The 24,669-nt window shown below is 55.2% G+C and overlaps 5 protein-coding genes across 6 annotated transcripts; 4 read left to right on the forward strand and 1 right to left on the reverse strand.

Annotated features, from left to right (window-relative positions):
* Positions 1 to 9,401: 9,401 nt before the first annotated feature.
* KRP23_14751 (Kinesin light chain) lies at positions 9,402 to 11,319 on the forward strand (the record flags this gene model as incomplete). Its single annotated transcript, XM_067885608.1, has 5 exons — positions 9,402 to 9,458; positions 9,523 to 9,577; positions 9,660 to 9,782; positions 9,857 to 10,031; positions 10,095 to 11,319. 5 exons carry the CDS (start codon positions 9,402 to 9,404, stop codon positions 11,317 to 11,319), a joined length of 1,635 nt encoding a protein of 544 aa, XP_067737260.1.
* Positions 11,320 to 11,476: 157 nt separating this feature from the next.
* KRP23_14752 (Centrosomal protein of 164 kDa) lies at positions 11,477 to 17,678 on the forward strand (the record flags this gene model as incomplete). The annotated part of the gene is made up of 8 exons (XM_067885609.1): positions 11,477 to 11,629; positions 11,701 to 11,808; positions 11,868 to 11,924; positions 12,003 to 12,233; positions 12,306 to 16,751; positions 16,831 to 16,927; positions 16,986 to 17,388; positions 17,459 to 17,678. The coding sequence occupies 8 exons, from the start codon at positions 11,477 to 11,479 to the stop codon at positions 17,676 to 17,678; spliced, it is 5,715 nt and encodes a 1,904-aa protein (XP_067737261.1).
* A 25-nt stretch (positions 17,679 to 17,703) lies between these two features.
* On the reverse strand, positions 17,704 to 18,306 carry KRP23_14753 (Corrinoid adenosyltransferase; the record flags this gene model as incomplete). The annotated part of the gene is made up of 1 exon (XM_067885611.1): positions 17,704 to 18,306. The coding sequence occupies one exon, from the start codon at positions 18,304 to 18,306 to the stop codon at positions 17,704 to 17,706; it is 603 nt and encodes a 200-aa protein (XP_067737262.1).
* Positions 18,307 to 18,583: 277 nt separating this feature from the next.
* Positions 18,584 to 20,290, forward strand: KRP23_14754 (MFS-type transporter SLC18B1; the record flags this gene model as incomplete). Of its 2 annotated transcripts, none has more annotated exons than XM_067885612.1 (2): positions 18,584 to 19,109; positions 19,185 to 20,290. In XM_067885612.1, the coding sequence occupies 2 exons, from the start codon at positions 18,584 to 18,586 to the stop codon at positions 20,288 to 20,290; spliced, it is 1,632 nt and encodes a 543-aa protein (XP_067737263.1). The 2 variants fall into 2 exon arrangements, with proteins under 2 accessions (XP_067737263.1, XP_067737264.1); XM_067885613.1 differs by having other exon boundaries at positions 19,188 to 20,290.
* Positions 20,291 to 20,398: 108 nt separating this feature from the next.
* KRP23_14755 (uncharacterized protein) lies at positions 20,399 to 24,662 on the forward strand (the record flags this gene model as incomplete). Its single annotated transcript, XM_067885614.1, has 7 exons — positions 20,399 to 20,699; positions 20,768 to 20,994; positions 21,055 to 21,165; positions 21,248 to 21,530; positions 22,509 to 22,745; positions 23,710 to 23,790; positions 23,854 to 24,662. The coding sequence occupies 7 exons, from the start codon at positions 20,399 to 20,401 to the stop codon at positions 24,660 to 24,662; spliced, it is 2,049 nt and encodes a 682-aa protein (XP_067737265.1).
* Between the last annotated feature and the right edge of the window lie 7 nt (positions 24,663 to 24,669).

Below are 24,669 nucleotides of genomic sequence, written 5' to 3' on the forward strand. Positions count from 1 at the left end.
GCAGACGATCGATCTCATCTGGAGTGCTGCGACCTGGATCACCCACCTGGATATCGTCAATGGTCACTTCGCTCGTCATAGCCGTGATCTCTGGCAATACTGCCATCTCGCCTTCCACATCTTCAGCAAGCAGATCACCAGCTTCGTGGTGATAAATATGTTCATCTTCCAGCGGCTCCGCGACCTGTTTTTGGCTCCGTTCCGACTCCACCACCGGAATCGACCGATCTGGATCTAGATCTTCGTGCCGTCTCTGGCCGACACTTGATGTGTCCAGCTGATCTGTCGGGATGGGCGCCGTCGGATCGGCACAATCGCTGGAAACGCAACCAGACGGGACATTCCGCATCTGGTCGGTTTCGGCGGGGATCTCGACGTCCTGTTGCTCCGGCAGTTTTGGTGGAGCAGGTAAACCATGTCGCTCGGTTCGGCGCTCAGGATCCGGTTGATCGGCGGGATTGCGTCTACCTTTATCTTGGCCAACCATGCCTAGTTGTGCATCCACATCAATTATCCTGTCCTCCTCCTCTTGAGCTGGGTCAGCGGTTAGATCCGGATCAGGGGTACTTTGATCTTGATCTGGCCTTTCCGATGTCGACTCCGTTGCATGCTCTGCACCTGGGTCTTCTTGATCATGTCCTGCCGCACTATCCTGGGCAATCTCCACTCCTTCCTGCGATCTTATAACATCCGGATCCGAGTCTCTAGTGGCGGACTTGCTCAGATCAAGGGTGACCTGGGCGATCGGGTTCCTCCGAAGTATCGCTCGTGGGGTCACATATGTTGGACGCTCCACGGCGGGCCCCTGATCGAGTTCCGGTGAATCTGCTTGCATCGGTTTCGACTCCACGGTAGACTCGAGTACTAGATTCTGCCACTCCATGTAACGACGAGATCCGATCGAAACGAAACCTGGCAGGCGGTGAACGCGGTCTCCAGCCAGCCACATGCCGACCTTCTCATCGCCTTGTAGAATTAGGACCTTTTCACTGATGTTGGTGATCTGCAAGTACCGTGTCCTTCCTGGTCCTTTGACCACGGTCGGAACCCAGCGATCTCCGCGAGTGATCCATAGCTTCTCTCGATCGGACAGTCGCAGTCGTATAGGCAGCTCCACTGTTTCTCCTACTCCGATCTGCATGTGCTGATCCAGCCGTAGCATCTTTACCTTGTCATTATAGAGCTGGCGTCGTCCGCTAAGCTGGATCTGGACCTCATCTGGCAGACAAATCGATCCGTCGGCCAGATCCAGTCTGATCCCGGCTGGGACCATGAAATCCATGCCTAGAATGGCTTCTTGTCCGGACAAATCTCCAACCCAGATGTCGAAAAAGTACACGAACACTCCGGCTAACGTGATCTTGATCCGAGTTCTCCCCTCCGTAGTGTATACGTTCTCGCCAATTCCAACGCATTCTTGGCTCTTACTCGTGTCGATATAGCACCCAACCTTACGAGCAAAGGTGGTGTCCACAATGGACACCTCGGCACCTGTATCTAGGAGTAAGATCGCCTTCTCATTGTTGATCTTGCCAGTCAGCTTCGCTTGGCGAAACCATTTCCCCGGCGCATGGTGTTTCCAATACCCCCTCGACTCCCCGGGTAGGAGGTCCATAGAGGGTCTGGCGCCAGATCTGCGGAATTCACTGACGTGGGGTAGATCCAGATCTGAGGTCGCAGTGACAGCTTCTCCATCGGTTGGTCGAAACCATTCCTCTTGGTCACGCTGGCCCCAATATCCGCGAAATTCCCCAGACTGTAGATCTAGCGACACTTCAATCTCCGATCGGTCAAATTCATCTGATCGCAGGCTGGAGATCTTGGCAACTTGTTCCTCGTGCAGATCACATGTATTACCGCATAGATCTGGTCGTTGACTACCTTGATCTAGCGATAGCTTGTTCACAAATGCATAAATGCAATACCTAGAACGCTCGGCTCGTATCGCTTTCCAAACCGACGAGCGTCCTAGTTTAACATCTTCTCTGCCATCGCTGGTAACATCCCGGCATGCTTGGTCGGGTTGTACCACTGGCGGATCTGGTTGTAGAACTCCTCCATCGGACATTTGCCCATATCATGAAGCTCGCCACATCCACGGCAGACAAACAGGCAATGATCCGCAGGGTGCCCTCGCTTGCCACACTTCTGGCACGTAAGGCGTCTCCAACAACCGAGATCCGTATGCTTACGGGATCCACAATGCGAACACCGGTTGTGATCCGATCCGTCGAATCTACCTTGAGATCTTGGATCACGTGGTGATTTCTCCGGCGAATTCGAATTCGTCCGTAGTGGGTCTGTCGGGGGCGGGGCATTCGTTACCTCGCGTGACTTCTCCTCGCCCGAGGCCAAGTAGATCCGGCGCAGATCGCCTTCTGCATCCGATCCATCTGATCCGAGGTCGGATTCCGGATCTGAGCCCTGGATCTGGATCGCATGTACCGCTCGCTTGGCTGGAGCTGCCGGAGCTGTCGCTGCCGCCTTCTGTCGGTATTTCGACCCAAATGCTGACCGCTTCTGCCGGCTTTTCGCACGTTCCCTCGCTCGGAGGACTTCTTCTAGTGCATCGGCATCTGGGAGCCGTAGTAGCGTCAATTGATCAGCCAGATCTTGATCTCCGAGGGTCTCGATAAAGTGATCCACATGTTTCCGGCGATCTTTCGGTTCCCCGTCCTTGATCTTGAGGCGGGTACGTAGAGCAGCAACGTTCAGACGGTGGAGATACTCTAGTGGTGATTCATCCGACCGCTTACGTGCGTGATAATACTGCCAGGCAACCGAAACACCTAATCCACAGTATTGCACCTGGAAACAGCGCAGCAGATCACTCCACTTGCTTCGAGTGGTTCGGCTTAGCTGGCGGTACCAATTCTTGGCTGGGCCAGCAAGTAGATCCGCAAAGGTCAGACACTTCTCTTCATCCGAAGCTTGGTCTCGGAGAAATGCTGACTTGACCTTGCTGATCCAAGATCGAGCGCGATCTTCATCCTGATCTTTACCCAAGAATTCCTTCAGATCCGAGATCGCCGAGATCCGAACCCTCTGAATCATGGAAGTTCCATTGGATCCGGCGGCTGCGGTGGCCACGGTGACCCGTCCTGAGCATGGAGCTTCGAGATCGTCGGGATCATAATCCCATGGTGAGGGATGGTGGGATCCGACTGACTCCATGTCCACATCTTCGTACTTAGGTTCCGCGGGCACTCGAGGTGTATTGATCACCTGTTGTTCTTTGAGGAAGCGACTCATCGCAGCTTGGAAGTAGGATTCCAAACTGCTTGTCGTTGAATCTGTCGTAGAGGTGATCGGGATCGTAGCTGTGGGCATCGTTGGTTTTGTCCATGGGCTTTGCGCTGCGATCGTAGCCACGGGCATCCTTGGCTCGTTTCTCGAACGTGGCTTTGAGATCGGGATAGCCGACGTGGCCGGCTGGTCCCACGGATCTAGTGGTTTTATATCCGCCATCTTCGCGCGGGATCCGATCAGGGCCATTCCGGATGGGCCAAGAGGCATACGTCGTGGATCTGCAGAGCTGTCCGAGTCTGGCTCCGAAGTAGCTGATGCGTAGTGCGAAGACCCAGTCTGGCACTCTGCAGTGCTGACCTGAGGCGATGGCTCGGGATCTTGGATCTGAGGTCTTTCGCCTACCAGAAACTTCAGGCAATCAAAGAGGCCTCGGTTCGCATAGTGAATCGTGTCTAGATCCAGATCGAACAGCTCGTTCGCTTCGAACGCTCCCGCCACCAAGCCTGAGTCGTCCAGTAACCGAAACTGCTCCTTCACAGCGTCCAGCTTGTTGGAGCGGACTCGTGGTACTGACACCGGTCCTTTCAGAACTCCGATCTGCTTCGGGATCAGGATCTTCATCATCGGATCCCGGCGTAAGAACTCACCTAGGTTCTTGCGATGGTATGCATATTCCAGTGAGTCTTCGTTCCATAGTAGCGCAGATGCACCACGATCTTCGGCATCCGACTCTGGAGCTTTCAGTTTCTTCCGCGTAGCCTTGCTCTTTTTCTTCTTCGTGGTGGATCTTGGTGCTGGCGGGTTTGTGAACGAATATGGTTCAGGCTTTGCCTTCACCTCATCGTTCGGCAGATCTCGATTCGCATCGAGATCTGCGGGGGTCCCCGAAGGGACCTGGGGAGGAAATCGAGGTTTTTCTTCTAGATCCGGGTCCGGATCTCCCTCTTCTTGTCTGTCGGCAGAGCTCCTCCCAGGGCTCTGTCGATCTGCGGATCTTGCTTCATTCAGCAGCGTCGTCGTCGATCCGATCTCCGATGACGCTTGGTCCCCTGGTTCTTTCTTCACTTGAACATCTTCTTCTGCGAACTCACGGTGAAATCCTGAGTCGCCAAGAGATCCGGGCACGCGCACCATTGTGGTGTAGCGGGATCCGTCAAAATCTGGTTAAGACTGGATCCGGCTTCCCAACAATGCCCAGACACCAACTAACGGAGGGGGTCCCCCGATGATCCGTGATCTGCTGAACTTCTCACCTTGTGTACCCGTTGGTGGGCTGGATCTGCTCTCTCGGCGCTCCGAAGAGATGTGGTTATGTGTCTCTTGACCGTCCTGGCGGGACGCGGGGATGGGGTGGAGCAGCGCGGAAGTCTTCGCTCTGCTGCCGGTTATGGATCCAGATCCAGAGCGATTCAATCAAGCTCTGATCTGGCGGCCTGGACTTGATCCGGGGCCGGGGGTTGCCTTTGGGGTGTGGATGTCTCCTTCCTTTGCGTTACTTGCCGCTTCCTATAGCGGGGGCTCTGGGGGTTTGAGAAATCGAGAGATCTTCGGGCCAAGTAATAACTCCGTCGGATCTGGGATCTGCACTTGATAATAGATCACTAGAGTAGGTAAGATCTGGCCAATATATTATCCAGACTTACACAACCACTAGATCAGCTACTCCTTGACTTGCCAACACCTTGTAGGGCCAATGTAGTTCCCGTTTCTTGGCGGAGGCGAAGCACTCTTGTAGTTCAGGGCAAATTCGATTCTGATTTATGGTTAAGTCCTATCACATCCTTGATCCTATCCTGCATCCACTCATCCACGGTGTACGACTGACTATGCGTCTTTTCTACCATCTCCCCATCCTTTCCGTCGTCCTCTGTACGGGGTACCTTGATGTAATCACCTGATTGCGATACCTCACCATCCCATGCTCCACTATTGGGCCGGATCCAAGATCCAAGATCCGAGATCCAAGATCCGAGATCCGGGATCCGAGATCCGGGATCTGCCGAGCCAGATCATGATCTGGGCAGGATCCGAGATCCAGGATCCGGAATCCGTTTCTGCTTCCCCACGGAGTCAGATCGTGATCTGGGCAAAACTTACTGTGGGGCCAGATCCCGATCTGGTCGGCTCGGTTTCCAAGGCATCCGCTATCTCGGTGACGCCTGATCCAGGTGCGCCGTCACTCCCCCAATCTACACTCCACAGATTCCGATCTTGATCTGGACATGGGTGCTCGTCTGGGCTATCTGTTGGATCTGGCGTCCCTGGCGGGACCCATCTCTCATCTCGCACTTTCTGTCACCTTTCTTGGTCGTATCGTCTTCTTAGTTCGGATCCGTCAATCGGACCCGTTCTTCTGTCACTGTTCCGGAACTGTGGCCACTTCACTCTTTTCCGCTCACATTTCCGGAGAGCACTTCACCACATTTCCGCTAAGTCCAGGGTGGACTGCGCGAGACGATGAGATAGCTGGTCGTACTTCTGCTGGACGAAGCAGACGAATGGAGACGCCGACTGAGCTGCTGATCGAATTGTGTGCTCCAGGTCCGCCACACGCTGTCGCAAAGCGAAGTAAGATCGTAACAGATCGTCGTAGCTGCGCTGGAGTGCTTGAAACGCATCCTCGTGATCCAGAGCGGCTTCTACCGCAGCCAGCGATCTCCGGATGGTGGTCTGGTCTAAGGGCGGCAACGAGGAACCAGCTTGAGGCAACGACTCGGTCGGGAGATCGCCAGGTTGACCTTCGATTCGTCGTACAGGTCCGGAGAAAGCTGCGAGAGTTGGGACGGTGGCTTCGGAAGACACAGGTACTGCGGCGGACGAATCCGAGGTCGTAGCCCTCTGCTGCGACGAAGGAGATCGAGAGGAAGCTGACGTGGGCGAATGAGGAGAAGGATCGCTTGTGGGATCACTCTGATCCGGCGAGGAGTTGCCTGACATGGTGCTGTGGAGGTGTGGTGGCGAGGAGCGAGAAGAAGAAGAAGTGACGAGTGTGCACGCCAAGACTGTTGGGCAGCCCCGGCATGTACAGGGGGCGATTGTGGTGAAGTGGATGTTGGAAATTTCGTGATGGACCAACGATGGGCTAGGATCGGACGGGACCGGACGTACGATCGGAGGTTGATGAAGACCGACTTTGGAGGGATTAGGTTGGACCTGAGGGGTAGGGGTATGGAGACCCAATGGGTACAGTGGCGCCATCAGTCATCGGTGTATACCGGTATGCGGTATGGTGCGATCATTTCGATATGCGATCGTGGCCACAACTGCGATCGCGATCCCGATCGCAAATGGCGATCGGGGCGTACCACTTTGGTGGTACACCCGCAATCATTCCGGAGTAAAGATCTGTGGAAGGTACCTCGGAAGATGGGTGAAAGAATCCAGTAAGGGGGGGGGATAGGAAGCTGAGGTCATTGTTTAATTTGTTAAGAAGAAGCTTTCCCTTGCAACACAAGTGGCGTTCGTTCATTCCAGGCTGGGAAGTATATTGGCCCTCCTGACGACTTCGGACTCACCTCGTCGCGCACGGTAACTACACGGGAGCCCCTGGATCGCTTGGCCAGGTGCGCAACCACTTAACCCCCCCCCCCCCCCCCCCCCCAGAAGACCCCGCCATAGGAGGCGGCAAGCACGTAAAGGAACACACCCAAGGACACCCCCCACGCCGATCAAGCCCCACCAGGCCCCGATCGGCAGACCACCGACGACCGCGTGAAGAATACCCGCGTGGCCGTCACCACCCAGTTCCCCGGAAGGAGCCGTCCAGCTCCCCACCCCATCCTGGTAACCACCGACGCCTTCAGTGAACACCGGAAGAGCGTAACCCGCCCCGCCGTCGGGTACACAAGGTGAATACAAGGTTCCGATCACGCCAGATCAACGGAGTACCCCTCCGATAGTCGGCAGTCCGGGCGTACCGCTGGTAAGCCGGAGGTCACGACAGCAATTTCGTGATCCCGCTTCGCCATAGTTACAGCACAATCCTCTCCGGCATACATTTCGTCACTGGCATCGAGTGTGACCTCGTCTTCTGCTGTTTCCTGCGCTGCGGAACCGCTCTCTGTGGTGCGAACAGTCAACTCGCTTCCATCCCAAGTGACACGACCGTTCTTGAAGTCAATGGCAAGTCCGAGAGCACTCATTAAATCATGGCCGATGGCCATATCATCCGGAAGCGAAGCCAATACTTCAAATTCATGAATGATAATCGAGTCTCGCTTCAGCTTGGGAATCCGAAAGCGCACCATCATTGAGCCTTCACTTTTTGTGTTTCCCTTGACCAACTTGAAGGAAACTGCGGAGCCTTTGAGCTGGGCTCCCTGCTGCTGCAATTGCTGCAAGAACGCATTGCTGATCACGCTGCGTGAACAGCCACTGTCCAGGAGGGATTGGTAGCGCTCTTTGCCCGATTCCAACTTGATCATGACTCTCATTGGTGGTGTTGTAGCGGTCGGTGGCGCGTTGAGCCCGACGAACATGTACTCTTCGTCGCTAGAGCTCCCAGCTCCCTGCTGTCGGTGCTCTACTCGCGTTTGCTGTCGTTGTTGGCGCGGTTGGCCTGTGCGATACCCACGTCTCTGATCAGCTTGCTGGTGTTCTTCTTGATGGTTGTCGTGGCGAAGGGCGCGACAGTCTGCTGTGTTGTGAGTGGTCGTTCGGTGAAAGATGCAGTACTTGTTGCTGGTAGTGTGGTTGCTATTGGCGTTGTTGTTGCCTCGGCCAGCATGAGCACCTCTGTTGAGCGGCTGACGACCACAGCTGCTGTTATTGTTGCCACCACGATTACGATAATTGTTGCTGCTGCGATGTCCCTGACCTCGCGAGCTTTCGTGGTTGTTGTTCTTCTTGTCTTGACGATGAAGGCGCTGCTCTCCCTGTTCAATCCGCTCGAAAAAGGTCACAAGGGCAGCCACGGTGGAGTAGACTTGGCCGCTGGCGTCATACTTGTTCTGCCACTCGTAGGGTAGTCCGCGCTTGTAAAGTCGACACAGCGCGTCCTCGCACATCGGTGAGTTCTCGTTGAGACGGGCCAGTGTGTTCTCCATGCGCACTAACGCCCGGAACCGCTTGCTGTATTCGGTGAGCGACTCACTGCGAGCCTTCCTGATCTCCCAGAGTTCTTCTTGTATTTTCTCGCTGTAGTCCGCGGGCAGGACCAAGATCGACGCCTTGCGGAGCGAGCGTGTGAATTCTTCGTCCATGCGAGTGTCATCATCTGTGAGAGAGGCGTCAACGAAGGCCTCATGCAGGTCGCCTTCCAGCAAGATGGTGGTGTTCAGAAACTTGTCCTCGACATTCCAGGACTTGAGCGTGGCGAGTTGGTTGAAATGATACACCCATTCCAAGAAGTCCTTTGGTCCTCCGTCGATGAACTTCGGCATTTTCTTCGTCACCACTTCTTCTTCGATCCCTTGTTCCTTGTTCGCTGCACGTAAGGTGATCGAATACGTGAGGTAGCGTTCCTTGTCATCCTTGAGCGCGGGGCGGCTCATTGTTGAGGGTTGGCGGCCGACGGGTGTTCCAGGTCGATGATGCTGATTTGAAATATTTCAATGTGCCAAGCCCGCTTGTGTAGTAAGAGGTAAAATGCGAACTGAGATTGATCCTGGCTTAGCAATCTAACACGTAGTGATCTGAAGGAGGCCGCCTTTAGGAGTCTGTGTACCTACGTACCCTCCGACCTTCACTAGACTTCTGATTTGCACCTAAGTCATCCTTGCGCCATTGAAGACAGGCGCAGGTGACGATGGGTGCGAAGAGAGATGTCAACCGACCTGAACCATGGCCGCGGCGCCGTGGAGCCCGAGGACTCCGACCAAGGTCCTCTCCGGCGTCACGCTCCAGGACACCGCCAAGTTCTACGACTTCCAAGGTCCCGAGCTGTCCTGGTAAACGGACATGGCCATTAGGACAACTTCATTGGATTGAAAAAAATGGTGGCACAAGATGCCAAGAATGACTTTAGCGGGCTTTGCAACATTTTCACCGTGCTAGAGAGATAACGGTAACGTCGCCATCACCACCGCGACTGGGTGACGTTGAAGCGGCCCATTCGTTCGCTGCTCGCCACAGCCTTGGGCGGCATGCTGACAATTTGAGAGCGGGAAGTCGCGCTTAAATGCGATTTTATTTGGCAACATTGATCGACCGCCATGTCAACTGCCAGCGGCCCGTCCACAGGCGGCGGCGACGTCAACGTGCTGCTCAAGGTCCCGTGTCGCTAGGTCCCTATTATAATCTTCTGTGTCGCCCTCTCACTTGCATCACCCACAGGCCATCACGGAACAGGCGGAGCGACTGCGAGCGGCGCAACGGACCCACGGAGAGTGTGAGCTGCCTCTCGGCGTCATCTTCTCCACTAGCATTTTGCCTGTTAAACTCTAAACTGACACATGTATGGCATCTGCCAGTCCACGCGAAGGTGTCGGATGACCTGAAGCAGCTGGCGCTGCTCTTCGTTATGAACGGCGAACACGACAAGGCGCTTCCTCTGCTGCACCGGCGCCTCGTCATCCACGAGAAGTTCGGGCCTGGTACGGAGACGTCCATTGCCCAGCCAATGAACAAGTGACTGACATTCTCACTCACTGGTTGCTGTGCACTGCAGACGATTTGACGGCGGAGGTGCTGCAGGAGCTGGGGACGGTCTACAGACTCCACGGGATGGCGGACATCGCGGTGCAGCACCTGCTGCGGTCTCTGACGCTGCGTGAAAAGTGCCACGGACAGAACAGCCTCAAAGTGGCGGAGACACTCAACAGCCTCGCGCTCGTGAGTCAAATGTGAGAGCATCTGAGCTGATGACGGAGGTGGAGTCTGTTTTTAACAGGAGACTTTCGTTGTAGACAAGGGGAGCTGGAGCAGGCGGAGAAATACCAACTGCGCAGTCTTCAAGTCCTGTACGACAGCGCCGAGCCGGAAGACATCGAGAGCGAGGACATCCCGTGGGAGGTCTACAAGCGGCTCAAGCAGCAACGCGGCCCGTCTACTGCTGCCAACAGCATCACGCTACTGAAGGGTAATATGCGCAAGAGTGTCATGGACGTTGTCTACAAGTCTTCCGGCGCGCTGAGTCCAACTGAGGAGTCGGGAAAAATCGATAAGGGGGAGACTAGTGGCTTGAAGGAGAAACCACTTGGATCAAAGGTGGGTAGTGTGTGTGGGGTGGACGCGGATCGAAGACGCGTCCTGCGATCTCACTCAGAGTCAACGATGAATGCCACACGTGGCTTGCATACCAGTGCCACCAGTGACCGGTTTCCTCTATCCAACACGGACAGTGCTGCTGGGGTCATCGATGACGTTCAAGACGCCGACTCCGATCCTCTAACCCAGTCAAGGATCAACTTACCCTTGAGTCAAAGTTCACGAGCACTCCGACAGCGTCGAGATGCGTCAGTCAGTAACAGTGCCGTGCTACCTCCTATGGATGACGGTGTCTCCTTGCGTTTGTCGTCGGCGATGTCCATTTCACAGAGCATTCGCGATTTCCCAACGTTGCAGCAACGCGTAGAGTCATTAAAGCGCCGCATCTTGGCTGGGTACCCGGATGTAAATGCCGACGTTGCACGACTAGCAGCAGACGTGGGCCGCATCAAAGCACGAGAGCTACGGGAAGTGGGCTCAACAATGGTCACGCTGGTCCGCGAGATGAACAGACTTTGTATACGCACAGACCTGACGCAGCAGCAATTGCCCGTATTGGAAGGGATGCTGGAGAAGAAGAGTGCATCGATCTTCCGTGGTTGGGAGAAAAGATGGTTCAAGGTGGACCCGAAGACGTTCATCCTGAGCTACCACTTCAGCAAGGACGACTACGCACGAGGGTTTACGCCTCGCGGAGGTTTCGCAGTCTCTCGAATTTCAAACATTCTTGTCCAGCGTCACGCACGTGGTAGCCACTTCCACTTTGATGTGGTGGTGGACCTGAGCACGCGCTTGAATCCTCAAGGCTCGCGTACGTACGAGTTGCGCTGTGAGGACGAAGAATCGCTGCGCTATTGGGTGGAGACGTTGCACTACTACAAGGCCATGGCCCAAAAGACTCCACCGAGGCCCTCCACAAGCTAACTTGCCTGCTTTAAACTCGAGCTTGAGCGGCGGGAGACTGTTTCGCTGACAGAAATGTGTAACACGCAGCGAAGGGGTGCGCGCCCTTAGCAAAATCCTCCTGCTACTGTAGCGACTTCTCAGTTGCTGGAGCTGAGAAGAAGGCGCGGCGGCAGCGATGGAGGGACAGAGCGACAGCATCGTGCTGGAGGAGGAGATCGACCCGAACTATGAGCCGACGGAGAAGGAAGTACTGGAGTACGCCACGTGGCTTGGGATGGATTTAGAGGCTGAACGTGATCTGTTCTGGATCGCTCGAGAGGGGCTCAAGGCGAGTGCCTCTTGCATTCTCTTCTCCTTCGTGGGAAATGCTGACGAGGCGTCGGGTTGTTCAATTCACAGGCGCCATTACCAGAGAACTGGAAACCGTGCAAGACGACCGACACGGAAGAGATCTACTATTTCAACTTTGGTACTGGCCAAAGCACTTGGGATCACCCCTGCGACGAGGTGCGATGCAAGCGATACGTGGCTTTGCTAAGTTGTTAAATACTAACTCGCCGCTTCAGTTTTATCGCAACCTGTACGAGGAGCACAAGAAGAAGCAACAGACGAACGATGTGCAGGTAGATGGTGGCTCTTGCTTTCAGTGCCGTTTTAGCTGGAACTAAGTGACCTCGTACTCGCCGTGGAAACCATAACAGGAAACGGACGAGAAGAAAAAGAAAGTGAAAGAGGACGTGGCAGAGCTGTTGGGCCGGAAGAGCGGCAAGAAGAAAAAAGGTTCTCTAGCGAAGGCCGAGCTGCTGGGAGGCCCTTCACTTGGGAAGACAAACGCGTTGGAGAAGAAACCACTCCCTGGATTGTCCGGGAGGTTGGGGTCTCTTGGCTCAAGTGGCTTCAGCGGCGGGCTCAAACCTGTTGCAGGCCTTGGGGTGAGTGCGTTTGTGTGTTATTGAGGTGCAGTATACTTGCTCATTCATGCTATGGTGAATGGTTTGGTGCAGCCTCTGAAGAGCGAGGCAAAAGAGCTTGGAGGGTCTGGTATTGGTTTGGATAGTGCCGATGATTTTAAGAGCGACGATCTGTCCAAACCAATGCCGAGAGGCCCTCTCGGCACCGTGCTGGGTAAAAAGCCTCTGCGGTCGTCACCTTCGGCCACGTCGGTGGCAATGAGTGAGACCAAGTCGAATGCTGACATGACATCCGATTTTGAAGAAAAGCGTGAAAGGCTTGCCCAGAATCATGTTGAAAAACTCCGAGAGACTCAGGAGGCACATGAAAGCGAACTCGAGTCTCTGCGAAAGAAGTTGAAAGCGCAAATGGAAGATGTTCAAGATGCAGAGGAGGTGAAGCTCAAACAGCTAAAGCGCGAGCTCGACAAGAAGAAAAATGATTTGGAGAACCAATTTGATCGAGACGAAAATGCGCAGCAACGCAATCGCAAAGACCAGCTGAAACGGCTCGAAACAGAGACTGAAAATGCTCTCAGTCGCAAGAAGCAGGATCTGGATCGGGAGTTCAAGTCAGAAATCGAGAAGCTGCGGCTCAAGCACGAGGCACAGCAGCGGGAGGTCCAACAGGACTATGATCAGGAAGCAGTAAAGCTGACAGAAAAAATGAAAGCCATGTTTGGAGTCAAGAAAGAAGCCGCGCAGCTCGCCACGGAATTGAAAGCGGAAGTTGAGCGACTGCACGATCACCAGAAAAGCCTCGCCCAAGAGCTGAGTGATATTCGTGCTGAAAAGAATACTCTTCTTCAAAATAAGGAGGTTGCGGAGAAAGAACGCGACAAGGCTCACTGCGATGCTGAAGACCTTCGAAGGCAGCTCTCAGAAGCGAAATGCTTGGAAGTGTCCGCAGCTGCTTCGCAAGAGTGCGCTATGTGCAGTGCATGGACGTATCAGGCATCATCTCTCAAGACTGAGTGCAAGGAGTCCCAAGGGCAGCTGGAAAACGTACGTAAAGAGCTTGCGGTGCTAAAGCAAGAGCTCGAATCCCGAGCTGCTTCAGAAGGAGAGAAGAACGACGCAGTAAAAACTTTCCGAAACCAAGAAGGCATTCTGAAGCAGGAGATCGTCATCCAGAAGCAACAGCTAGCTTCACTTGAAGCGGAGACGAATGAATTGAGATTCAAGTGTGCTGCTCTTCAATCTGGAAAGGATACGGTGGGTCAACTCCAGATTTCTTTAGCAGCAGGTGAAAGTCAACAATTCGAAGCACTACAGAAGCAACTATCATCTGCCCGGGCTGACGTAGCCAATACGAAGAGCGAGCTCAGTGATCTGCAAGATCAGCACGCGGTGATACAAACGACCAATGCTCAGATCAAAGAGCAGTTGATGAAAGAACTAAACGAAGGGAAGGCTCTTCGGGAACAATTGGATTCGAAAGCTGAAGACGTCACACAGCTTACTGCAGAAATGGCAAAGTGTCAGCAGCAACTCGAGAGCGAGTTGAGAAGGCGACGAGAGCAGGAGGACTCTTGCGCTGCACTGCGGAAAGCTGTCCATGACTTAGAGCAAGCAAAGGCGAAGGTTGAAACCAAACTGGGTGAGCTGGAAAGTGAGAGGCGTAATCCCAATTCCGAGCTATTAGACGGCAGCAATGAAGAGAAAACGCGCCTTGAAAAGGAGGTTGGCCGACTACATGACCAGCGGCGAAGCCTGGAAGAAGAAATGAATACGATTCGCAGTGAGAAGGACGCCCTTCAACAGAATAGAAGTGCTGCGGAGACGGAGCTTATTAAAGCCCAACGTGACGTAGGGGAACTTCGACAACAGCTATCAGAAGCTAACCGGTCAGACTCGTCGGTAGCATTTTCTCAAGAGTGTACAAAGTGTTCTGCTCGGGCGGACCGGGTATCCTCACTGGAGAGCGAGAATGCCGCGGCTCAAAGTGAAGTGGAAAAACTGCGAAAGGAGCTCGTGACAATAAAGGAAGACGCTGACGCTCGAGTTGCAGCGGATCATGAAAGTGCCAGCGCAGTCGCCTCTATCTTACAAAGAGAGAAGAATGACGCGTTAGAAGCTTTACATGACCAAGAATCGCTTTCGAAACGAGAGATTGCGGTCCTACAGGAAAAAATCGTTGCACTTGAGACAGACACTAGCACGCTGCGAGCGACATGTGGTTCTCTTCAAAGCGAAAAGGATACTGCCGATCGACGTCAATCGGATTTGTCTTCTTCAGCATCTGCAGCACAAGACCAATTGAAATCGCTAGAGTGCCAACTCGCAGCTGCGCAAGCTGAGGTCGCCAGAGCGAAGGTTGAGCTCAATGATCTGCAAAACCAACATGCAACGATACTGGCGGCAAATACACAGATGAAGGATCAGCTCACGACAGAGTCCAATGACAAGAAGCTACTTCGTGAGCAATTGGATGCCAAAGCAGCGGAAGCCGTACAGCGCCTCACGACTAGAGCTGACAAGCACCAGCAGCAGATACTGTCATTGCAGCAACAACTTGAGGACGAGTCTCAGGCGCGAAAAGAACGGGAGGACGCGTGTGATGCACTGCGCAAAGAAGTCAACGCGTTGGAGCAAGCAAAACGCAAAGGCGATGCAGAATTGGGTCAGCTGGAGAGTGACAAGCGTCATCTGGAGTCGGAAAAGGCAATACTAACCATGCGCTTAGATGAAATGAGCATGTCTCGCAAGCGCGACGAGAAGTCAGTTGTGTCTGTGGAGGAGGCTCTGGCAGACAAGAAGATGGAGGCAGAACAGTTGCGAGCAAACTTGAAGGTTGTGGAATCGGATAAGGAACACTTCGAAGCTCGTTTGAAAGTGCTGAACCAAGATCTCGAGCAACTGCTTGCAAAGACACATCGACTGGAGGCGGAGTATGAAAGCGAGCATGCTCGATGCCGAACGATCGAGAAAGAACGAGATGCAGCGTCGCAGAAGCAACAAAGTTTGGTTGATGAGCTCGAAACGAGTCAGCGCAAATCCCGTACACTCAGCACCGAAGTCTCGGAGCTACAGGGTCTGCTCAGCAAGGCAAAGGCAAACGAGCAAGCCTCCTCAAGCAAGGTAGAACAGATTACCCAGAAGGTTCGTCAGATAGAGCAGCAGAAAGAACGCGACGACTTCGCAGCGAAAATGAAGCTGCAGCAGGCTCAAGTGAAGCACGAAAACAGTCTTCACGCGAAGGAGAGAGCTGAGCTGCAGCTACAAACAAGGGAGAAGGAGCTGGCTTCTGCGAAAGACGAAATTACCAGGAGGGAGAATGAAATTGAGTCACTACAAGCCCGCGTCAAGTCTCTACTGAGTGACAAGGAAGAAGTCCAAGCTGCTCTGCTGAGTGCCAATATGGCGAACGCAGCGTCAGCTTCTGCAAATCGTGAATCAGCCGAGTCTGTCAGTGCTAGCACCGACGTGATGCTTGTGAAGCTCCAGCTTGCAGACGCCAACAGGAACGAACTGGAGCTTCATCTGGCTGACATTTCTTCGCAGCTTGAAAACTCAACTCGTCGGTGCGCTGCTCTGGAAGCGCGATGCCGAGCCCAATCGGTCGACATCGAGTCGCTGCACGTCGAAGTGGCATCGCTTCGCTCGGCATCTCAGAAAATGCACCTGTCCGCGCTAGAATCTCTGGCTCTTGTGGAGAGACTCGAATACGAACACAAGAAACGCACCCTGCGGAGTGACTTCCTGAACCAGCTGCGAGACTTCCAGGAGAGAGAAGAGCAAGCACTTGTTCGGCATAAAGCTCGGCTGCGGGCTCAATACGAGAGGCACCTGGAGGATCTAGTGGCTGAACTGGAGAAGGTGCGGCAGCAGCGTGTGGAACAAGAGGAAGCATTGTCAGTGCAAACGATTGAGCAAATACGACAGGAGCGGACTGTGAAGCGAACGGAGGCTAAACGGCAGGTACGAGAAGAAATGAAGCAGTTTGAGCAAGAGCTGCATGAGCGCAAAGCCCGCGATATCGAGATCATCTCGAAAGCTATCGAAAAGGAAGAGGACGAATTAGGCGCGAGGTTGCGCGAGATTCGTCAGGTGTCGCGTGAAGAGGAGCTTGCGAAGCAGCACAAATTGCCTGGTCATGAGGGTGAAGCTGAGACGTCACGTGATCGGCTGGCACTTGCATCTCCAGGTCAACCTCTTCACCGGCGAAGTACCTTACGAGGTGGACCTGAGAGCCTCGATGAAGACGTTGACGACGGCTTTCACGCCCCAGCTGCAGGGAAGCGAACGAAGTCGAGTAACCAGCAGGAGCGCCCTGGTCGTCGTCAGAAGAGAAGCACGAAAACGTATCAAAAGTGGAAGCAGCGACTCCAAGAGGAGGTTAAGCTACTTGTCAATGCGCGAACTCTAGTGGCTAACCAACGACAAGGCCTCACGAAGCAAGCGCATCAACTGAAAGCAAGCAAGAACGAGTGGAAGCGAAACTCGCGTTCGTCGCAAACAAATCCTATCCAGCGCGAGGTGAAGCGCATGCTTGACGAGGTAATTTCTGTCCAATTGCCACAAGGTATTGGTGATGCACATTTGCTGACGTTTGCGAATTGTGGATGACTGCATGTAGAACCTGGCGAACTGGGGGGAAGGCATGAGGAAGTTGCGCAAGCAGGAAGCGTGGATCAAGCAGCGAGAGCAGAAACTATCAAAAATGAAACGCACCGGTACGAAGACATCTCTAGTCTACGATTGACCCCTGCGCGTACTCACTTGATGCTGTAGTGGGCCGGTTGAAGCGAAGACACAAAGACGCCTACGAGCGCGACAACAACCTATCGAGCCGAAGCGAAAGCAGCAGCGATGATGCCGACCAAGAAACCCGCACTGTCTGGTCCGATTACTCGAATGAATCTGAGCTTGCATCGACGCTGGAAAAGTTGGAGAGGCTGGAAGACGAGCTTGCGTCTGACGCTGGGAGCTTCGTGGACGCGTTTCCCCGCGACGTTGATGCTGTGCATGGCAACGAGTTCCGTGCAGTATATCAAATGCCTCAGTCGCATGCACTTCAACGTGAAGCAGCCTATCGGTATCCGCTGCCGTCGTCGTCTTTTGCACCTCGACGAGCGCTTCACAGTGCAGACGACACGCGGTGGGTCCGTTCCCAGCGCACTGCCTTTGGGCTACGGTAAGACTGCGTCGGTACTTGAGCTCCTGTCCAGGGATTGGAAACTAACGATGCGGTCCTCACATTGCAGCGGTGATCGGTTCGCTGTCACCCCAAGCAGCGCCAGTCGCACGGAGCAAGTGTTTCAGCAGAAGATTTCGCGCTGGGCAAAAGGCCGCGAGAAGGTGCAACACGCCGCCACAAGCCACGCCACGTGGCTGTCAGGTCTCTGCGAGGAGTTGAAAGAGTATGGGGCAAAGTACAGCAGAGCCGAGGGCGACACTGACGGTGCAGCCGAAGGAGCAGAGTAAAAAAGTTATGCCAGTTGCCAACTCCCTACTCGTTGTCCTTCTCCTTGTTCGACTTGAGGTTCTGGTTCACCCACTTGGTCTCCTCTTTGCCTTCTTTCAAGGCCGCAAAGCGGGCGGCCACGAACAAAAAGTCGCTCAGGCGGTTGAGGAATCTCTGCACGACGCCGTCCACGTCCCCAGCGGCCACGAGCGGCACGACGCTCCGCTCAGCGCGGCGACACACGGCACGGGCCACGTGCAGCTGCGTGGAGGCCAGGCCGCCCCCGGACGGCAGGATGAAGCTCGTGAGAGGCGGCAGCTGCTCGTCCATCTCATCGATCCAGCGCTCCAGTTGCGCCACGTTTGCCTCGTCGAAGACACCCGCGCGGCGCTGTTTGGGCTGCGACGCGGACGTGAGCGGTGTGGCCACGCAGGCCCCGAGGTCGAAGAGGCGGCTCTGGATCTGCTCCAGTCGGGGCGGCAGGAAAGTGTTGGCCGCCACGCGCGCCTGCTCCACAGCCACCCCCACGTGCGCGTTCAGCTCGTCCGTGTCGCCCAGCGCCTGGAACACGGCGTCATTCTTGGGGCGGCGCTCGCCCGAGAAGAGCTGCGACGTGCCTTTGTCGCCAGTCTTGGTGTACACCTTCATGCCGCGGACTAGAGGAGGCTTCCTAAGAGAACGCAGGGCCAGCAATGGCAGCAATGGGCGCATGGAGCAATTTCGTCAGATGGCGGCACGTGTGGCGAGCAGCGACGCTTGACGAGCGGTTTGCAGCATTGCAGCAGATTTGGACAGCTTCAACTTGCATAATGTTTTCCACCAACCAGAGCCAATATCAGACCCTTTTTTCGACCAATTGCAGCGCTTATTTCGCTGGTCCTATTCTCAGATGAATGTTCATCTCATAACGACCAAGTGCTCGCGTATGGAGGAGAGACGCCCGCTGCTGCCGCCGCGGCATGACCGCCGGCCTTCCGCGGCCTCGGTGGCGCAAAGCCCGCAGATCTTCGAACAGAGCGTGGACAACATCGACAAGAGCGTCCACAGCGCCGACAGCGACGCGTACGACGCCATGATGCACCTCTCGCAGCCGCTCAACCCGCTGCAGCACGCCAAGATCCGGTCGCTGGCCATCTGGCTCGTGACGTCCTGCGTCTTGTTCCTCACCAACCAACTCACGACGCTCCCCGTGGGCTTCTACCCGTCCTACGCCACCAAGAGAGGCCTCATGACGCCCGCAGAGCTCAGCGTCTTCTTCTCCGTCTATCCGCTCTGCATCATGCTCAGCAGCCCCTTGGCGGCGTCCGTGAGCCCCACAGTCGGACGGCAGATGCTCATGTGTATGGGCCTGATGCTCAGCGGCTCTAGCACCATCGCGTTCGGATACGCCACGGGGACGGCGGCGGCGTTTCTGCTGCGGATAATCCAGGGCTTTGGCTCGGGCGCAGCAGGTGGCCAGGATCTTTTGAGCACCTTCGCGTTGCTCGTTCTTGGGTGCTGACTGTGTTATTGTATTGTTGTTGCAGTAGTCGGGTCGTTCTCCATGATCTCGGAGGAGTTTTCTTCCCACGTCGGACAGATTCTGGCCATCCAGGAATTTGTCGTCGCGGCGGCGTTCGTCACTGCGCCACCGCTTGGGAGCTACCTATACGAGACGCAAGGATTCGAGATGCCGTTCTTGCTGTCGGGAGTTGCGCAGATTGTGGTCGTGATCATCCTACCATTCGTCTTTATCGAGTACTCGCTCCCAGACGGCATCTACGCCACACCGAGGACACGGTCAGCATCCAGATCGCTGTACAGAACGCCGTCATTCAGCATCGTGCGATATAAGGATGTGCTAACACCCACCTGTGTAATCTGCCTCGTGGTGACAAGCTTCGCCATGGCGTCGTTCGGGTTCATCGAGCCGTATCTGGGCATGCACCTGCACAAGGTCTTGGGCGCCGAGCATGTGGCGATTGGTCTGGGCTTCGCTCTGAGCGCGTTCGTCTACTTCCTTGGTGGACTGGCGTATGCATGGCTCAGTCGCAACTGCGGCTCAAAGCAAGTGACATTGCTAGGCCTGATGCTGCTTTCCGTCGGCTTTTTCTTCCTCGGGCCGCCGCCGTTCCTGAACGGCGTCTTCCAGCACACCAACAGTTTGTGGCTCGCCCAGTACGTGTCCCTGATGCTGACAGGATGCGGCGCTGCGTTGGCCATTGCACCAGGTCTCCCGTTGGCCCTCGCAAGCGTGCAGGACAAGGGGGCGCACGGGTCGAACCTCGTCATCGGCCTGTTCGCAGCGGCCATCTACCTCGGTCAGGCGCTCGGTCCGTTCGTGTCGTTCATCCTCATGCAGATTCTGCCGGCCACGCACTCGCTCAACTGCACCTCGACCCAAGACAACCCGCTGAGCACCATCGTCTCGTGCGACTCGTCCTTGCCCTGGGCCTTCACCGTGTACTCGCTCCTGACGCTCGGTCTCTTCGCCTTCGTGGCCGGCCACTTGCCCACGAGCGAAGCCACCGCCGAGCTGCTGTGCCAGAAAAAGAAACGCGTGCCGCTCATGCGGCAGCCGTCCGAGTACGGCCAGTTCGTGTGCTTCGACGAGGAGGAGGCCATGGACGGAGGCGAGTGCGTCGACTTCTAGGCAAATGTGACGAGGCAGTTGAACATGTTGATTAAGTAAGTACCACAATTTGGCATTTTGTCACATAAACCCATAGAGACAATTGTTGGTACTTTTCAAAGTGAGCTGATGAATGGCGCCGCTTCGAAGCCGCCGCTGCCGCACCGGCCGCCCGGCTCGAGTCGCAACCTCAAGCAGCGCGAGCGAGAGGTTCCACACGTGGACTGGGAGCACTCTCTGCAGCACTTCGCCGCGTGCATCAGCGCCGAACTGGACGCGCTGCACAGGCGCTTCATGGAGCAGAACGCCATCTCTTTCGCTGCCTGGAAGCGGCTGTGGACTGATGCCAAGATGAGCGCCGCCTTCCACGTGGAATTCTGGGAGAGTTCGCCCACGAGCACACACAAGACGATACTGCAGCAAGCTCTGGGTGTGTAGGAGGATGCACTGGATGGCTGGGACAATTGAGCTTCACTGACGCTGTGATTAACGTGGCAGATGGACTGGTCTGGTGCATCGAAGAGCGCAACGGCGAGTTTGACAACGCTGCGGACGTTGCGGCCCTTACTGGTCGCGTGTTTGCAATGTACTGCGCATATTCCGTGCAACTGAGCTCTCCGAAGCACAAAATTGACGTGGACCCGCAGGCTTGGACCGCGTTGCTTACGATCAACTGCGTCATGTGCGGCGTGGGCGCTGCGCTGTTCCCGTCGGCAGCGCGGGAAGTGAGAGCGATGATGCACCGACTTGTGATTCAGGAGAGTGCATTTCTTCGGTGTTTGCAGGGATTTGGGCCGAGTATTCGTCTTCAGGAGCGTGCGCCGAGATCCCAGGGCGGAGATGCTCGCCAAGACTCATTGCTGGATTCACGCTCTAGGTCTGAGGAGGACGCACCGGTCAGTGGCGATGCTTCGACTCTCGTATTGGTTTGAAACAGCTTGTACTTACTTGATTGTTGCATGGCAATTGCCATTTTAGGTCAAGCAGAGCAAAGTGGACCAACTCAAGGCGCTCAACGATCGCTACCAGGAGCTAATGAACCGAACTCGCTCTGCTGGTCCGTCCGTGTCTGCCTCGAGTGCCCGATTAGGTGGTCGTCGAACTCAACCCGCAGTGTCTGCGTCACTTCTGTCCAGCGTGCCGTCTCCTGGAACAGGAACTGACGGGCAAGAGCTCGCTCGCGCTTTGACTACTTTCATGGAGTATAAGGCGAATGATGATGCTCGTAAGATTGATCGTGTTGCGCGAGCAGCTGCTGCTCGTGAGTATGAAAGCAGAAGCATGGTCGAAACGGACAAGAGTGAGCGTGACGATGGCAGCAGTACCGTGGCTCTGACTGATCGAGGCAGTGCCATCTCTGTGCCAACTAGTCCAATGGCTAGATCTGTCGCCTCTCGTCGCAGTGAATCTCGCCGACGAATCGATAGTGGGGGTAGCGACGCATTCCTCGCAGAGCTCGAGTCCGAACTGCATGCGGACATCTCGACCGATCAAGTTGAACCAGCAACGACTCAGACTCCTCAACGAGCTCCAACAGAACACCGAGACAAGCAATCGTCAGCATTCAGTGAAATTAGCGAGGTAGACAGCGATGCTCTCGCAGATCTCGAGCGAGAATTGGAGCACAGTGTGAGGATCGCTCCACCTCGGCCAACAACAAAGGGCCAAACGAAGGTATCACCTCCTGCCCAGCGCAAGCGTGGCCGAAACCCTCCTACAACCGCGAATAAGGCCTCTCGCACAACACAAGCTTCAACACAAAAGCCTGTTGACACTTCTAAGATTGAAAAGCCTCGCCCAGCAGCAAACCGAGCAAGGAGTGGCTCGGTGGCGAGCCGTATTTCGTTTGCTGAGTCGTGGGCTACTTCTTCAGTCGCTGACAGTGATGGACTTGCCGAGATACAAGCTGAGCTGGACTCGATTCCCTCTCTGGGGGGCCCAGCGCAAGCTGCCCCCGAGTCCATTTCCCGTGTAAGCACTAATCAGCCGCAACCGTTCGAGGTCAGAAGAAGTTTATCAAACCTCCCGACAGCAAAAGCAAAACAACCAACTCGGCAGGCTGCGAGTAGAAAGCGGAAAGCCGCCCCAGGTGTCGTTGAGCGTGACAATCACAAACACCAAGCTCATATCCCCGTCCAGCACAAAGAAAGCAGACCAAGAACCTTGTCGGTCGTGTCCGATAGCAGTGACTTGATGGCTCAGCTCCAAGCAGAACTTGATTTTTCTGCTGCCCCTCTAGGAAAGACAACGCCCAGGACGGCTAGCGCCCGAACATCTATCCAAGCAGTCCAGCCCAGACTGCGACGATCGTCTCGGTTTAGTTCTGTGGCGTCCGAAGCTGACAGTAATGCGCTCGAAGAGCTGGAGAAGGAACTACAAGCTACTGCTGCAACATTAGCGCCAGTCCAACCTCAAGCAGAACCAATCAAGCCGCCTAGAAAAAGAGGAGCAGTGACTTCAAAGGGGCCTGTCCAACGTACGACCACTGCTCGGAGTAGTGTGAAGAAGGCACGTCTCAACCGTGGAGGCTCTCCTGCTGTGACTGCTGTGCATCGGCCGCTAGCAGAGCAGACATCCTCCAACCCAAGTGGCAAGCAGCAAGTAGCGGCACCTAGTCCGATTGTTGCACGAGAATCGTCTCGGATAAGCTCCGTGTCGTCGGGTACTGAGAGTGACGGCTTGGCAGAACTGGTGGCAGAGCTCGAGGCTCCTGTCACGGCGAACACTTCCACCGCGATGCAGAAAAAGCGGAACGCACCGTCTAAGAAAGCTAGCACACGTCCTGCAGCTCGGAGGAAATTGCCTGCTTCGTCCACGGTCGAGACACCACATCTAGCCTTGATCCACGCGAAAGCTCCGTCTCGTGTAGCAGCACCCGTTGTAGCTCGACGGTCTGCTCGCTTGAGTTCACTGGCGTCAGACACTGAGAGCGATGGCTTGGATGATCTAATGGCAGAACTTGATACCGCTCCTGGCTCCGCGACAGCTTTCAAACCACCTGCGGTAAGTACCAAGAAGCCAAGGGCACGGGTGGTGGCAGCTAAACAACAGCCTGCTCGTTCACAAGCAACGGAGACGAAAGCGAAGGGAAAGCCGAATCAAGTGACGGAAAGCACGAAGACGAAGGTGCCTGTTGGCTCCGCTACCTCACATGTCACTCGTACACCCCGTACAACTCGGCGAATACAAGCAACTACGAATCGTTCGGCATCAGCGACAAAGCCTCCACCGGTTGCACCAGTTCATTTGTCCAGTTCTCGACGATCTACCCGATCCAGCTCAGTTGCTTTCGACAGTGATAGTGATGGCCTGGCCGAGTTGGAAGCAGAGTTGCAAGCTGGGCCCAGCTAGAGCGCTGTTCAAGTCTGTATCCGACAATAGTCCATGCGTTACAGCGCATTCGTTTCTCGAGCTCACAGCGTGAACGATGGTGAAGGCAGACGATGTCGCAGAGGAAGAAAGCATTGATCTCGCGTGGCGTGTGGAGCTCCTGAGAGCATTGATCACTGCGGACTTGGCCAGTAAGTCGTTTTGAAATGTACTCCTCGATTCAAATGCGAAGTTTTCATGACGTCCCCTTGTAGATGTGGAGCGTGTGATTCTTGCGCATATCGAGGTGATCTCAGCTCCATTTACGACTGCCATGCCGCCTTGGGCACTTCAGTGGGAGGGGATGCACTGGTGGATGCTGCAAGACGCGACTCCCTTGTTCGTTGCAAGCGCGTACTCACGACCGGAGATTGTGAACTGGTTGCTAATCAATGGCGCGGATCGATTGACTCCTTGCTACCTGAAGCAGCCCCCACTCAAAGTTGTTGGCGAGTGCTGTGCACATGCAGCACTGCCGGACAGGAATCGCGATGGCAAAAGAATTGTCGCTGACAGTGCAAACTGCGTGAGGCTGCTGGATGAACCTCCAACGCTTCCGCTGCCACCGACGAAGGACGTTGCCTTTTCCAGTAGCTACTCGTCAGAGGTTGTCATCGCTCGCACCGGGTTCAATTCGAGCTCGATCCAGCAGACCGTGTACAAGTGTCTTCTGCGCGCATCGTGGCAGACTCCGCTGTCCAACGGCGCTATCATCGACAAGTACGAGCTGCGATATCGGCGGCTCGTTACAGAGGATGAAGGCGAGGCGAGCACGGACCAGGATCGAGACAAGGAAGGAGTAAGTGAGAAGAAAGCAACGGCAGATACCGTCACGTGGCATTCAGAGCGGGTAGCGCACAACCGCAAGTCACGGCAGCAAGGTGCTCTGATAGAAGGGCTGCAGTTCAACACAATCTATGAATTTATGCTCCGGTCCTGGAACGCCGCGGGGAAAGGCGAGTGGAGTCACAGCTTCCAGACGGCAACGCCAGCGGTACTGACACGTGCGGCGGGTGCTCGGTAATCTCCCT

Source organism: Phytophthora ramorum (assembly GCF_020800215.1).
Source record: "Phytophthora ramorum isolate Pr-102 chromosome Unknown Phyram_PR-102_s0022, whole genome shotgun sequence".
In the NCBI taxonomy this organism is placed as follows: Eukaryota; Oomycota; class Peronosporomycetes; order Peronosporales; family Peronosporaceae; genus Phytophthora; species Phytophthora ramorum.